The sequence below is a fragment of the Phlebotomus papatasi genome, chromosome 2 (genome assembly GCF_024763615.1).
Source record: "Phlebotomus papatasi isolate M1 chromosome 2, Ppap_2.1, whole genome shotgun sequence".
Taxonomy (NCBI): Eukaryota; Metazoa; Arthropoda; class Insecta; order Diptera; family Psychodidae; genus Phlebotomus; species Phlebotomus papatasi.
Window position 1 is genome coordinate 77478290 of NC_077223.1, and position 14801 is coordinate 77493090.

The following is a 14801-nucleotide window of genomic DNA, read 5'->3' on the forward strand; positions in this document are numbered from 1 at the left end:
AATTGTAGTTTTCGGTTGTCTACGTCTACTCAATATCAATGTTGGGGACCAAGTCCCCTGGGTCAAATAAAATCAAGAGTTAGTGGACTGTATTTATTTTTATCAACCGATTTTACGCGTGGCGGACTGCAAGGACTTGATTAATTATGGCGGTGACTGATTGGCTAATTATACGAATTATACGAATGTTGGTGGTCCTAAAATATAATCTACATTTTAATTCACTTCCTTAAACAAGATAATTCAATTCTTACTTTAACACAAACATCCTCCGTTTGCTTCCATCAACCTCAAGCTATTTTACGAGTTTATAACCTGTAATTTAATAATTTTCATACTATCGCCATTTTGAATTTCTCTAATTTTTCTCTTTCAACCTACCAAGTTATAAAACTCTTTATCCTGACTCAGGACCTAGCCTGATCGTCTCCAAAGGAGTTCAGCCAAACCTATACAATAAATACTACTAAATTACATAGGTTTTAACATGAGAAAATATCCTAACTTACGCAAATTCCTTACCCAAAAGAATTACACAACTGCACGTCACGTCACGCTTTTCACAAAAAGACTGACAAATGTGCCGGAAGAGCTTACATAATAAACCTTCAAATATTTCCGCGAGTTGGCGCTCGCGTTTCCAACAATCAAGTTAGCTATTTTTTGTATTAATATTTTTTACTAATTCATTCTATACTGACAGAAAACAGCTAATAAACCCAAAAGGTTTTTCGGCGCGCCAGCGCTAGAAACATATGGGAAACATAGGAAATGACATGCCCCTGACTATAAGTTCACTACAGTGAACAAAGTGCCAAGCCGTTTGATGTACAACAAAGAAAGAAAAGAAATTCGCTCCTAACTAATTTCAAATAACTGATGTGTAAAAAAGTAGACCAAAACTTGACAAAATATCCAAATAAAGACTAACCAAGAACCACTGAAGAAGACACGATAGGTGTCGAAAGCTCTGGTACATTGTGTGTTTTTTATTTTGGATTGCACCCAATACACCGACGCTCACCGGAAGGACATTCATGTCCTAAAAATACGAGCAAAAATAATAAGACTACCACTGTTAAGCCTATTTTTTAACTCTTGTAATTTTTAAATTAAAATGTTCAAATGATATCCATACGTCGAATAAGTGTTGTTTTGGCCATTAGAGATCTCTATTTTGACATATAATACGTGAAAAGTGATAATCTGTTCGGACAATAAAATAGGACCACTGTAAAAAACTCAAATATATTTCAAGTATTTTAAAAAATAACAAAATTTTAGTGCAATATCAATAATTATTTGGTGTCTTGACGATTATTTTTCCAAGTTTGGATAAAGGAAACTATGAGAAGGAGGAATCCCAGAAGATCTGGGATTTTCTGGAGGAAGCTCCAGGAATCCTCTGACCGTAGAAAGTATCTGACTGGTTTTTGACATAATTTTCAAAAAAGCCCAGAAGATCTGGGATTTTCTGGAGTTAGCTCCACGAATCCTCTGATCACAGAAGGTATCTGTAGTGTTTTTGACATAATATACAAGAAAATCTCAGAAGATCTGGGATTTCCTGGAGGAAGCTCCACGAATCCTCTGACCGCAGAAAGTATCTGACTGGTTTTTGACATAATTTTCAAAAAAGCCCAGAAGATCTGGGATTTCTTGGAGGAAGCTCCAGGAATCCTTTGACCACAAAAGGTATCTGAAGTGTTTTGGGCATAATGTTCAAGAAAATCCCAGAAGTTCTGAGATTTTCTGGAGGAAGCAGGTGATTAGTGCTGACCAAGTTGGGTTCTTAAGGAGATTGAACAAAATATATAACCAAATTCCAAGAATCTGAGATTTTCTGGAGGAAGCAGGAGAGATGTGTCTTGACTTGGATTTTGATCTTGGATGTGTTTTCATTCATGAACAAGGAAAATCCGGCAGTTCCGTGATGTTCTGAAGGAAGAAGATTCCTGACCATTAAAAAATATTGAAGGAAATATCAAATCAATTTGATATTTAGAATTTCTTTGAAATTTTATTTCAATGTGACTTTGAAATTTTTTATTGACATAATTTGGCCTAGTTTGTAGCCATTCAAAATAATGAAATAAAATATTCAATAAAATGTTCCTAATGGCCTCTATACACTAGAGAAATTTATGTCCATATTGAAGAAAATTTCCTACGTTTCTATAGGAAAAACTCTTCAATATGGACATAATTTTCTCTAGTGTGTAGAGGCCATAATTGATACAAATATTTCAATATTTGCCTACACACTGGACAATTTTCTTCAATATTGAAACATTTATGTCAATAAAACATTGCAATGTGGAGGCAATCCTTGTCAATATTTGATATTGAAAAGAAATATTTCAATAAATTATGTCTAATGTATAGCCAGCTTAAGGTCATTTTTGGGAATTTTTAGTTAGACTTTGTTTTTTTACTAACATCATATATTTTTCACGTTGAAGCACAACTACTCACCTTTCCAATGAATGTTCATTCACTGAGAGAAATCCGAAAAAGTTAAAATAACATTCCGGAAATGTTAATTTTACCCTGCAGTATTGATCCGAAATCGGTGTAAATATTATGCTTTTTAGGTGTATTATGAGTTAAAGTTACCCTTTTCTATGCACTCAGAAAAATAATCAAGTAAAACTTACTCGAATCGATGTTAAATTAACTCTTTTTCGTTGTGATTTTCTATTAACTATATTTTAGAGTTGATTTTACTTCTATTTAGGTGTATTATTCGGAAGAGTTGTTTTAACTTTTTCTTCCTAAAATTTACATGACAAAAGATACAAAATAATTCTTTTTAAGAGTTAAAATAACTCGTTTTAAGAGTTAAAAAAAATCCTTTTTATAGTTAAAATTACTCTTTCAAATCCCAAAATGAATATGTTTTGCAATTTTATCTTCTTTTTATTTTATAATTTTCTTTATTAATATTTTCTTTACATCAAGTTCCCTATGTTCCGAGCGAAATATTACGTATGATGCATGCACATGTCTTCATGAAACACTTTTAGGCGTATTTCTAGTTGATGTTCCACATGAACTTTGTCACACGAAAATCTTCTTAACTGAAGTATATTCTTAAAACGAAAACACTTAAGCATATACTTCAGTCGAGATGAAATTTTACATCGCAAAAGAGTAACAATTACATCGATATTCGTAGAGTTAATTGAGTTAATTCAACTCTGCCAGAGTTGTTTTAACTTTTTAGGTTTTTCTTAGTGTGTTAATTTTACCCTTAAAAAGGTGTAAAATTAACATTAAAAAATGTTGATATATTTTTACACCTAAAAAGTGTTAAAGTTATGATAAAAAAAATTAAACGCATCCCCATTTTTTCTCAGTGTTTATTAAGTTCTGTACACGAAAACTAGAGAAATAATTGATAATATGAGACAAAACAGCAAAAAATCATTAAAGGAAATTGTCTCGTGTAGGAGCAAAACCAAGAACAGATTCTTGATCAGGATACTCGATTTTACCAAAACGTACCATGTGAGTTCCGTGTGTCAAATAAGATGTCAATTTGTTAGTGTAATGAAAATACCATTCAGTCATTCCTAATGACAGTTTTCAAGGTCAGAGACTAAGAATGCTATAGAGAGCGTATTTCTCAACCGATTTGGACAAGTTTAGGTTTATTGGAAAGGTCTTGAAATTCCTGACAAGTCTAAAATGCTAATGAACTGAACTTTTTACTAACCACGTGGGGAAACATAAAAACGTGTTTTTGATTTTTCAATAAGATTAGTCAATGGCAGACGCAACTAAAATTTTTTCGCATAAAATTGAATTGGTTTAATCTAATGTCTTAGACAGACTTATGCCTAACGCACAATAACTTTTGTTTTGTAAACAGGTTTTTGCATTTCAATGAAAGTGAATGAGATCTGGATCTAGTCATCTCGCTCACTCTCATAGGAAATTTTGAAAACAGGGACGGTTTAGTTGAAAATTGATCAGAATGTTTTGTCTAATCATTAATATTGATTATAATTACGTTAAGACGCCTCCATGCTTAAGCCGTAGGTCTGTCCAGTACGTTTCAATCTTGCTTTTCTCACAACCTTTCGCTATTTTATCCTACTTACTTAGTCATCTTCTCCTATTTTTATCAGTTGCTGATCAGTTGTTCTAGTCAAACTTTTCACTGACGTTAGCGCAAAATCTCTTTGTGAAAATTGAAAATCCTTAATATTTCACTGTGATTTCTTAAGCTATCATTTATTATTTCAAAATAACGATATATTTCATACAATGTCTACTATCTTTCTTTCACAAAATAACTCCAGAACTCTCTTTTTCTCTATTACTTTTCCACCTTTCCAGCATCATACAAAAATATATAAATTAAAAAGGTAAAACACCTTCAAATAAATACCATTTCTCTTTACATCTCTTTCATTCACCAGGGAAAAACAAAATATATTTTTCCCTGTTGAATATCCTTCTGAAATTCAGTTTTTTTCTTCTTATTTACATCATACATTTTGCTGGAGTGGAAAGTCAAAACTAAAAAAAAAAGAAATCTTCAAATACTAAGTCATAAATAAAATTGCTTTAAATTAAGAGTTCTCTTCAATCACAATTCTTCTCTTTCACGAGGCAAAAAACCATTTAAAAAACAAAAAAAAAAATACAATTTATATTTGGAGAAATAAAAATTTTCTCTAAATATTGTGATTAGTATTTTAGCGACTTGTTTGTTTTTTTTCTCTCTTCGTCTTCTTTCTCTTTTGACTTCTCTCGAGATAAAGATTTAATGAAGAAACTCTAAACTTTCTAACAACTTTTTTTTTGTCTTACGTTCTAGGCTTTGTTTTTTTCTTTGTTTTAAATATTTTTTTTCTGTAATTCACTTCGTTTTTTCTTCTTCATTTCCCTTTTTTTCCAACGCATTTTAAATACATTTTCAAACCTTATTTTCAGAGGTTCTTCCTGACATAAAAATTAACAAGAAATATTTCACATTCATTTTTTTTGCAAAATAAATAAGATTTTTATCTGTTTCTCTCATTACAAAAAAAATCAGTTCAAATTCTAAGGAAAAAAAAGCACTTTTATGAGAGTTTTTCTTTATCAGCACTATTGACTTTTCTTTTTTTTAATGCTATTCGATGACCCAAAACAAAAAGAAACTCAAGAAGCTAAATATTAGCATACTCGGAATATCAAGCGTAAAGTCGATCATAAAATGGTCTTTGCCACCACTTTTCTCTTCTCCAACAAAAAAAAGTAATATCAAATTAAAAAAAAAAGTCCTAATTCAATCTACTAATACTTAAAAAAAAAGATTAAAGGTGAAAGAAGAGAAAGAAAAATGTGGAATGTAAATTCTACGTAAAAAAGACAAAAAAAAAATCCTACAAAATAGTCCTGAGAAATCCTGACACAGATTCTGTACTTTAAATCTCTCTCGCTCTTTCCTTTGACCATTTTACGAAGCAACTACTACTAAAAAAAATTGTAAAGAAACTTTTGGGGCGAAAAGGAAGTAAGGGAGCTAGTTTTTTTTAAAGGTAAATAAAAGGGATTTTTGTAGAGAACACAGCCTCATGTGACTGTCTTACCTGGGTCGAGCACCATCTTCCCGGGTCCCCTAGAGCAGGCCACCCTTTCGTCCAAACAGCAACGAACTGATTGTACCCACAAAGCCCTGAGAGGAGGAAGCACTCGTTTGTTTTTGCTGTTCCTCCTTGTCAGGTTCCTTGGCAACCCTTCCCAAATCTCTCCTCATGCGTCCCCCATTATTTCCCACCGTTCCCAAATCTGGCCTCTGGCCCCCACTAGCTCCACTCATCAAACTCCTTCGTGACTTCTGACGCTGCATCTGCTTTACACGCAACTCAACAGCACCCGTTCCCGGTTTTGCCGGCACTCCCATTGTCTCAGATCCATCAGAAACATCCGATCGATCTCCCATGGTATCTTCAATACTTGAACTCGATGCTCCAGCACTGCTACTAGCTCCACTACCGCCACCACTCTTCATCAGAATCGCCTTGATGGCATCATTGCTGAGTACAGCTCCCTGCTGACTACCACCACTAGTAGCTGGCAGATTCTTCAGACTCGTCAACTGAGCCATCGGACTGGCATTGCGGGATCGTGAATGGTAAAGTGATGTAGCTGTTCCATGGACTGCCAATGGACTTATTCCCCTCATTTGTGTCTGATTCCCACCGCCCACAACATTGTCCAGACCCAAACCCTCAACCTTCTCCAATAACTTAATGGAGCGCAGAGCTCGACGTTCCAGACGTGACAGGCTGATTTTGTTGTGAACACTCATGCGCGATGGACGTTCAACGGGCTGAGGATCGTGACCGATGAGTTTGCGACGCAAGATATCAGCACCTGATGACAGGAAACCCGAAAAGGACGGATCAGGCGACAGAGACCGCGTCGGAGAGCCTTCTGCAAGAGACACAGAGAAGAATATTGTGCGATTTGAAATTATCCTTCGCGGAAATTACCACAGATCGGTTATTGTAATTTTTTTTTTATTATTAATCGGTCAACAAAGGCTATGGGGAAGTGGGGCATCTTTGAAATGAGAATGAAGTGCCGACTTTGGACTTTTTTCCTGTGTTATAGATATACAAAAGGTGTCAAAAGTTTGTTGCCTCATATATGATCGGGAAACCAGGTGCAAAAAATTATAGAAAAAGTTACTTTTTCAAATTTTTCTTTTTGCAGATGAGTTCCCTGTAATCCGTGGATCTTATTTATAAACTTTAAAAAAATAATTAATTTTATTTCATATAAAAACTTATTGTTTTCCAAAATTTAATCATTTTTGAGGAATCAAAAGTTTGTTTCCTCATATGAAAAACTAATTCAAAATGGCCAAAACATGCAACCAACTTTATGTAAATCGGTTACATTTTGAGTTTATGTCATTTGAGAGGCCAATGCTGGGTTTGTACATTTCTTAAGTTATCAATGGTAAATATATCGACGCTTCCATTCCATACTATGCTACAGTAGACTCTCTCAAATTCGGGCATATGGGGCCGAAATGTCAGCCGAATTAGACAGAAATTCGGGCGACAAACTTGAGTTTACACAGTCATTATAACGTAAATTGCATGAAAATCCCTCAATAATGCAAAAACACATCAAAACTAAGACAAACCATGCCAAATTTGAGCATATTTGATTCATTTGATAATCATAATCAAACTTGAAAAATGACAACAAACTTTTTTCAAATGTCACCCCGCTGCCTGAATTAAAAAGGAGCCCGATCTTAAAAGAGCCGAATTTGCGAGAGTCTACTGTATCTCAGAATGACAACTTTTCGGGAGAGTCATTTGAAGTTGACGATTTTCTATGCTGCTGCTCATAAAATTCTACCAAGATTTACGGCGACGTTTCTCTGTTTGAAGAAACATACAACAGATATTGTTTTAAATGCTTCAAAAATAAGGATTTTGATGTCAAAGATAAAAAACACTTTAGTGTCCTAAAGAAACTTAAATACGAAGAATTGGAAACACTATTTGAAGAAAAACTTGCAAAATCATTGAGAGTTGATCAATCAACAGGATCAACAGTATTCAAACGTTTAAAATAATTAAGAGTAATTAAAAGGGACAGATAATCCTAACCGGCTAAATGTAGGTGAGATTCTTAATGTGACCTAACTCGGAATGCATGCAATTTCGATTTAGAGCTGAGGTTGGGGGACGCCATTAAGTTATCTTGAATCAAATTCGTGAAATTATACAACTTTTGTATTTAAACCAAAATATCAAAGATTTGGATGGAGTGACAGAAAAGTGATATATGGGTGAAATGTAGACCAGAATGTTCTTTATAATTTTGCCGTGGAACATGATCTCATCGATTAATCAGAAGCCGAGATAATCGAGGTTGTTTGTTTCTGAACTCGTTTCTTCGACCAGAGCGCCTCAAGTGTTCCTTTGATGAACTTCAACTATATCAAAGAATTGTTGTATTTTGTGAGACTTTCCATTTAAAATCCTATTTTATGTGTCTTGGTCGAGAAGAAGTGGTCAAATTGGCATCTGAGTGGTTTCAAAGCGTTATTATTGGAAAAATCAATTTTTTCACACTTAAACGACAAAATCGGACAGATCCCATTATCTGATCGAAAAATGATGTATGGACGAAATGTAGACACAAATGTCCTCTACAATTATGTCGCAGTAATCATCAAAATCGGTTCAGCGAAAGTCGAGAAAATTGAGGTTATGTGATATTGAAATTGGTTTTTCGACTGTGGCGCCCCAGGTGTTGATCTCACGAAGTTCAAATGTTTTAGAAAGTTGTAGCATTTCGTAAGATCTTTCGTTTGAGCCCTCACTCATAAAATTCGGTCCAACAGAACCGGAGATATGATTTTTTGAATTTCGTGAACTTTGACCCCTCATATCTCTGGTTCTATAGAAACCACAGCGAACCCACGTCACTTTTTAGAAACGTCCTAGACTAGAATACAATACTCTAAAATTTGATTAACTTGCACAATGCCGTTTTTGAGAAAAATAAGTTTGAATTTTGACGGTATGGCAGCGCCACTTGTGGTGACTTTTTGAACTTCCATCTGAAAGTGCTCATCGAGACAAAACCAAAAACCCAAAATTTAGCTTGAAATGGTGAAACACATTTTGCAAAGTTTGGGGTCGATCGGAGGACATGAGATTTTGGTAGGATTATAGTAGGTGAGTTTGTTAAAAATCTCACCTAATGCAGGGAAATTGGGTACTACTCGAACTGAAACTGAGATACGTCGGTTGGCGTTTAATCCTGTGGGATTTACGCATCGGATTGATACTGGAGATTAAAAGTGGATACACTTCGATAACCCAAAGGGTAGGAAACAATGGAGTAAGTCTGGTCATGCCTCAATATTGACGTCAAAACCGAATATTTAAAGTTCTAAGCACAAGCTTATGCTTAGTATTAGGTTGGACCAGTTGGGAGTAGTGTACTGTGAGCTACTGAAACTCAGAGCAACCATTTTCAACTACTTGTTCCAATTGGGGTCACGAGTTTAGGACACCCAGGTTAGAAGCCCATGCCTGTCGATCCTCCACCACTTCAGAAAGGTTTTGAGAGAATTTTGATCCGATGGGATGTATACTTCTACTTTTATACTTCTACGACGGACGTTTCGAGGATTGTTGTCCTCTATCAGGAATCGAATTCTCGGGAAAAATCACGTACACTGCACTTGGGTTGGATTACTTATCAAGAGCTTGGAGATCACCATTCAATTCAGAATTCTGTGTCAGTCGTTTGAATTGAATTGTGATCTCTCTCAAAGCTCTTGATCACAGTACAACGTTTCAGAGGACAACAATCCTCGAAACGTTGTAGAAAAATAAAACAGCAAAAATCAAGAATGGTCTAAGTTTTTCCGTCCAATACCAGTTACTTCAGAAAGGTATTCGGAGTCGATCCAATACAACTCAAGTCAAGATCCTGAATTCGTTTCTATCACCTTGCCAAGGGTCTACCCTGAGGTTGCTTCTTCTTAATTTGCATGGCTTTCTTTTATATTCCACGTAGCCATTTTAAAGTACATTGTCGTCGTGGTATGTTTGCCAAGCCGGATGTCACTTTTTTTGCAATCAGAATACTGTGAAACAGGGTGCAAGCCTGAGGACAAAGGTTTCGTTACCCAGGAGACACCCAGGTTTAGTATTCAGTGAATACTAAACTAAGGATGTATCATAGACGCAAGAATGCCGATACGTGGCTCTAGCTATTTTATCGATGTTCTTAAATTACTCTTCTAGAAAATTTTTCTGTATGCCACTGAAGGTTTCTTCTTCGTAAAGATCATTGGTCATGAATTTGATTAAATAACTGCTAAATTTTCATGACATGAACTTTGTGTCTGTATTTCTTTCAAACAACGCATCTCTGCGTAATCGTTCGTAACAAATGCAGATAGCCCAGGTGCTGATCCAACCGATGATGGTATCTTCACTGTATATCAAAGTATACTTCAATTAAAATTCTTCAACTCTACTTTACACCTCATATTGACTTTCTCTCCAAAAAAAAAAAACCGCGATTTTAGCATAAAATATAGAGCAAAAGTCAGACATCCAATTAGTGTTAAACAATAAGCTCACATATAGTTATTTCTGAGATTTATATCGATCTACTTTAGAATTATCTCAATTAAAATATTTCTTTTCTTAATGTATAAAAAAGAAAAATAATGAAAAAATTGCCATAAAATGCTTGTTTTGCTAATAATCCCATGAAAATTATTTCAATTAAAATAGCTATGAATATTTATTTTGCAGCACAAAACCTCAATAAATTATAATAAGAGCTGACTTTACCAAATATTTAAAAAAATTATGCGTAGAGGGGAAGATAGGGTTAGTACACGCAAGAATTACTTTATCAAGTCATTAGGATGAAACAACAGGACAGGATTTAAAGATTTGTTAACAATGGTCATGAAGAAGTGTTTCGCTGCATAAACTGCCCAATTTTCCCCTAAATGTTACAAGTTTTTTTTTGGAAAATGCACTTAGCCGAGTAAAAAAATGGCTAGCGTGACTTGTCTTCATTTAATTAATTTCTGATTTTCGTGAAAGTTCACCAGAAAAAAAATCAGTTTTGAGAGAAAAGGCAATTTCACCCCAAATTCATGTCATTCTCTATCACACGTGCCGAGATTGTAATTCTTTCAAAATAACAGCTATTGTAATACTGCGACTTGGACAATTATCTCCATTTAAGCTCATAAAGGTTAAAAATCCGCAAACTACTGGGGGGAAGTGGGGCACTCTTGAAATTAGATTTTTTTATTCTCCTATTTTTAAAGGAAAATGAGCCTTATCACGATGTAATCTTGCTTTAAAAGAAAAAATACGCGGAATTTTTCTGCTATTTTTCCACGTGAGCCTCCATGGAAAACCCACTAATATCTTACGTAAAGTTTCACAGAGTTATCATCTTTCTTTCGCTTTTAAATCCGCGAAATAAATCCGAGGAATTTTCTGCTAATTTGAGAACATTCCCTGGAAATTGAAACAAAATTTCCATTGAATATTCCAAGTACATTTTTCAATATTTTTCCGGCTAAGACGCCATGGAAATAAACGCTAAAATTCCGGACTTGTTGTTCGCCCTAGCGGTATAATTCTTGCGAGCTAGACATACTCAAATGTACGACATGGTAGCAAAATTTTCAAATGAAATGTAGAACAACTGAGGGTTTTCTGATAAATGAATTCTCCAAGTTACAAGTTGGCAATTGGTACTGATCCTCCTCCATTTATTTGTGGATGTCTTTCTTTGTAGAAATTTTCTATGACAATTCCTCGCCATTTTTAATCAAGTTTAGGAATTGTTTTGAAGAAAAATGTAAAAAAAAAAATCTATTGGAAGTCGTGGACTTCCGTAATATTAAACCATGGAAGCCTTTAAGGCCGTTGTATGGAAAACTCCGCGGAGAATTTCCTGGAAATAAAGGGGATTTCTCCGAAAAGACGTGGAAATATTCGTCGAAAAAGTCCATGGAAACTCGCGGACATTTCTTATTAGACGGTCCTACCCCCATAGCAAAATTCCGTGGAAATTCCAGTGGAAAACTTGCGTCCAAATTGCAAAATTCGCCGGAATTTGACGCTAAAATTCCATTGAGTTTTCCATGGAATTTGGAGCCGGTAATTCCATTGGAATCATAGCTCTCCATAAAATTTCAAGTACGAACCACTGGAATTCCAGCGTTAAATTCCGCGGAACATTTATATGGAAACTCACACGTGAAACGTCCGCGGGATAAGCTGGAAAAATCGTATGGAAATTTCCACTATCTTTCCATAGGGTTTTATATGGTTTTTTCCACTTTTTTTCTCGAATTTCAAACGAATAAAATGGTGTTGTGACAACGTGGATAATTTATTTCCAAACCTTCCGCAAACATTTTCAGTGACTCCTGCGACGAATTATAATATAATTAATTATGCGACACTGCGTTTCGTGTACATAATAGTGAAGTTATTACATTAAAAAGGCGTCAACCTAAAATAAAACTGTTTTTATATCATACAATATCTATTTTATGAAAAAGTATTTTTTTAAAATAGTTTTTAAGAAAAGATACGAGCAAAAATACTAATTTCTTAAAAATAGCCAATCGAATGATACAAAAACACGAAATTTAGGTCGACACTCTGCTTAAAGTTTTTACTTCACTGTTCTCTACTTATAACACGGCGTCGCAGAATTCTTTATTTTATATAAACACTGTGATATCACCAAGAACAACTCTGTTGAATTTTGCAAACTTCAGTGAAAAATATTCCATCTTTTCAGACACAGCTGTCTGGAAAGTCTGGAATGTAGATAAAAATCTACAGAAAATCGGCAAAATCAGAGTATGCAATAGAATTCGTCAGAAAATCTGCAAAAATTTCTAACGAATTTTGTCCCAAGCCCAAATAAAATTCGTAGGAATATCTACAGATTTCTCGGCAGATTTTCGGCAGAAGTGTAGATTTTTTCTGCAGAAATCTCAAAGATATCTGACGAAATTATATGACAGAAATTTAATTTGGTGTGATGTTCAAAAGAAGAAGAAGGAGAGTGCGAAAGAGTAGGATAAACATATATAAACCTTATCAAAAGAAAGGGATGTGAATTTTGACTTTATGAAATTTTTCTAATCTAAAACGTGTGGCGAAGGCATAATATTCAAAAAAAAAAATCCCTTAAATTTTGATAATTTTGTTAACACAATCTTACTGCATTCAGGTTTCCTTAGTCCGAACAGTGCTTTAGAACAAGAAAATTTCATGAAATCGAAATTTACATCCCTTTCTTTCTTAAAAGTTTTGTATATATGTCTATTCTACTCTTTCGCACCCTTCTTCTTCCTTTAAATGTCATCACAACTTTAATTTAGTTCAATCCAATTTTAAGAGATAGAGTGGGGTAGGTATAGGGTAAATGTCCTAATTCAAAACCATTTCCAGACGCTTTAACTTTGACAGAAAAATCAACACATTAAGTTTAATTCTTTCTTGAAAACAATTACAATTGCTTCTTGACTCTTCTAGAATGTTACTGTTTAGTGAAAATTCTTTAAATATAATTTGAAAACTTCTTAAATACAACAAAAATATGCCAGTGTAAAATACTTCTATTGTAAACAAATTAATCCAAATGGAGACAAGGGAAATTTTCTAATTGGAGACAAATAGTGTAAGTAAAACTGCGACGAAAGGCTTCCAAAACTGGCTCTTGAGTGCAAGATTTGTTCTTATTCTTGGTCTTTTCTCATTTCCCATCTAAAACAATAAGAAAATCTTTCCAAAAATATCATATTTTCGGGATTTCCTATTGAAGCATTTGCAGACACTACAGGAAACCCCTTTTTGTTCACGAAATAGGTAATTATTTCATTTGAAAACTTCTCGTACCGTTAAAAATAAAGATTAACACTTAATTTAAGTAAAATTAGCCAGAAATATGACATAAATGTTAAACAAAACGAATAAACAACAGTCACCTCATTGTGTTTTTCATTGGAAAACATGGTCAATCGATGAAAAATTCAATGGTGAAAAGGTACACTTTAAATTTTTTGAGAAATTACAAATTAAAATTTGTGAATATGAATGGATTTTCGCTTTATTTGGAGCAAAATTAGCTAAATAATGAAACTGTGTTATTGAAAATATATAAATATAGTAATTTAGTACTTTATTTATCATGAAAACAATGACGTTTCCATTTGGAGTAGCGAAAAATTTCCATTTACAACAGGTTTAGAATTAGCTTAATTTACCCTATGCAAAACGTTTGAGAAAGAAAAGGATATGAATTTTGATTGCACAAAATTTTCCTGATTTAAAAGTTGTGCCGCAGACAAACTCAAATTTTTCAAAAACCGAATTAGCAATAAAAAAATCACAGTTCTCACAAGTTCTAAAAAGCTTATCACTGGGTTTTTATTGAGGTTTTTCCACTCACCTGGACTGTTGCAAGGAGTAACTGTGGGTGAGAAATTGGGGCCAGCGGGTGTGTTGAGGGCACTGGGGGTCACTGCCTTGATTCCGCGTTCATTGAGCATCGAGGCCAAGCCCAAATTCACTGAGAACGTCGAACACGAATTGCGACGCGAGAGACTGTGACGCGGCGTCGGTGGAGCCGTCGATTGTCGCGAATTGCACTCAGACGCCACTTGAGATGTCATCTGGGATTGGGGCATGCTGAAACTCAGCGTAGTCCCATCGTCCGGATGCATTACTGTGCTATTGGTGTACGTATAGATGCAACCAGATGCTTGGAATCTCTTGCCGGGATGTTCTTCAGCGTCTTCCTCCAAGTCCGACAGCGAATAAGTCTGATAGGGAAAATAGCAAGAACCCACCAATTGCTAGTTAGAATCACAAAGACATGAATCACTTCAGAGAAGTTTGCAATTATTTTCGCTCAATTGAATTTTATCACTATTCTCATAATTTTCTTTATAATTTATTCACTACTTTCATCAGCTGCTTATATCGCTAGACAGAAAATTATTTTTACAATAATTGCAGTCAATTTCGATTGGGAAATCCATTTGGGTTTAAATAGACGAGAAATTGGTTTATATCGAATTAAAAGAGCCTCAAAACGTGGAAATTATAATGTCTTCCTCAATTACCATAAGATATTCAATTTATGTATTTACTCAATTAGCAAATGAAATTTATCGCCTGCAATTTTCTTTATATTTCACATTGATGGTTCAAGTGGCAGGAAATTATAGAAATTTTTGAGAAAGCAATTTGCTTTTGGAA

At 34.4% G+C, this 14801-nt stretch overlaps 1 protein-coding gene across 7 annotated transcripts in view; it reads right to left on the minus strand.

Moving 5' to 3' along the window:
* Nucleotides 1-4212: 4212 nt before the first annotated feature.
* LOC129804492 (trafficking kinesin-binding protein milt) overlaps nt 4213-14801 on the minus strand; it is a 65120-nt gene continuing 54531 nt past the window's right edge. For all 7 annotated transcript variants that reach the window (XM_055851830.1, XM_055851828.1, XM_055851825.1 and 4 more), the window contains 2 exons: nt 13990-14362; nt 4213-6432 (listed from right to left, as the gene is read on the minus strand). In XM_055851830.1, coding sequence (XP_055707805.1) covers nt 5615-6432; nt 13990-14362 — 1191 coding nt within the window. In that variant the 3' untranslated portion in view covers nt 4213-5614. The remainder of the gene's footprint in view (nt 6433-13989; nt 14363-14801) is intronic.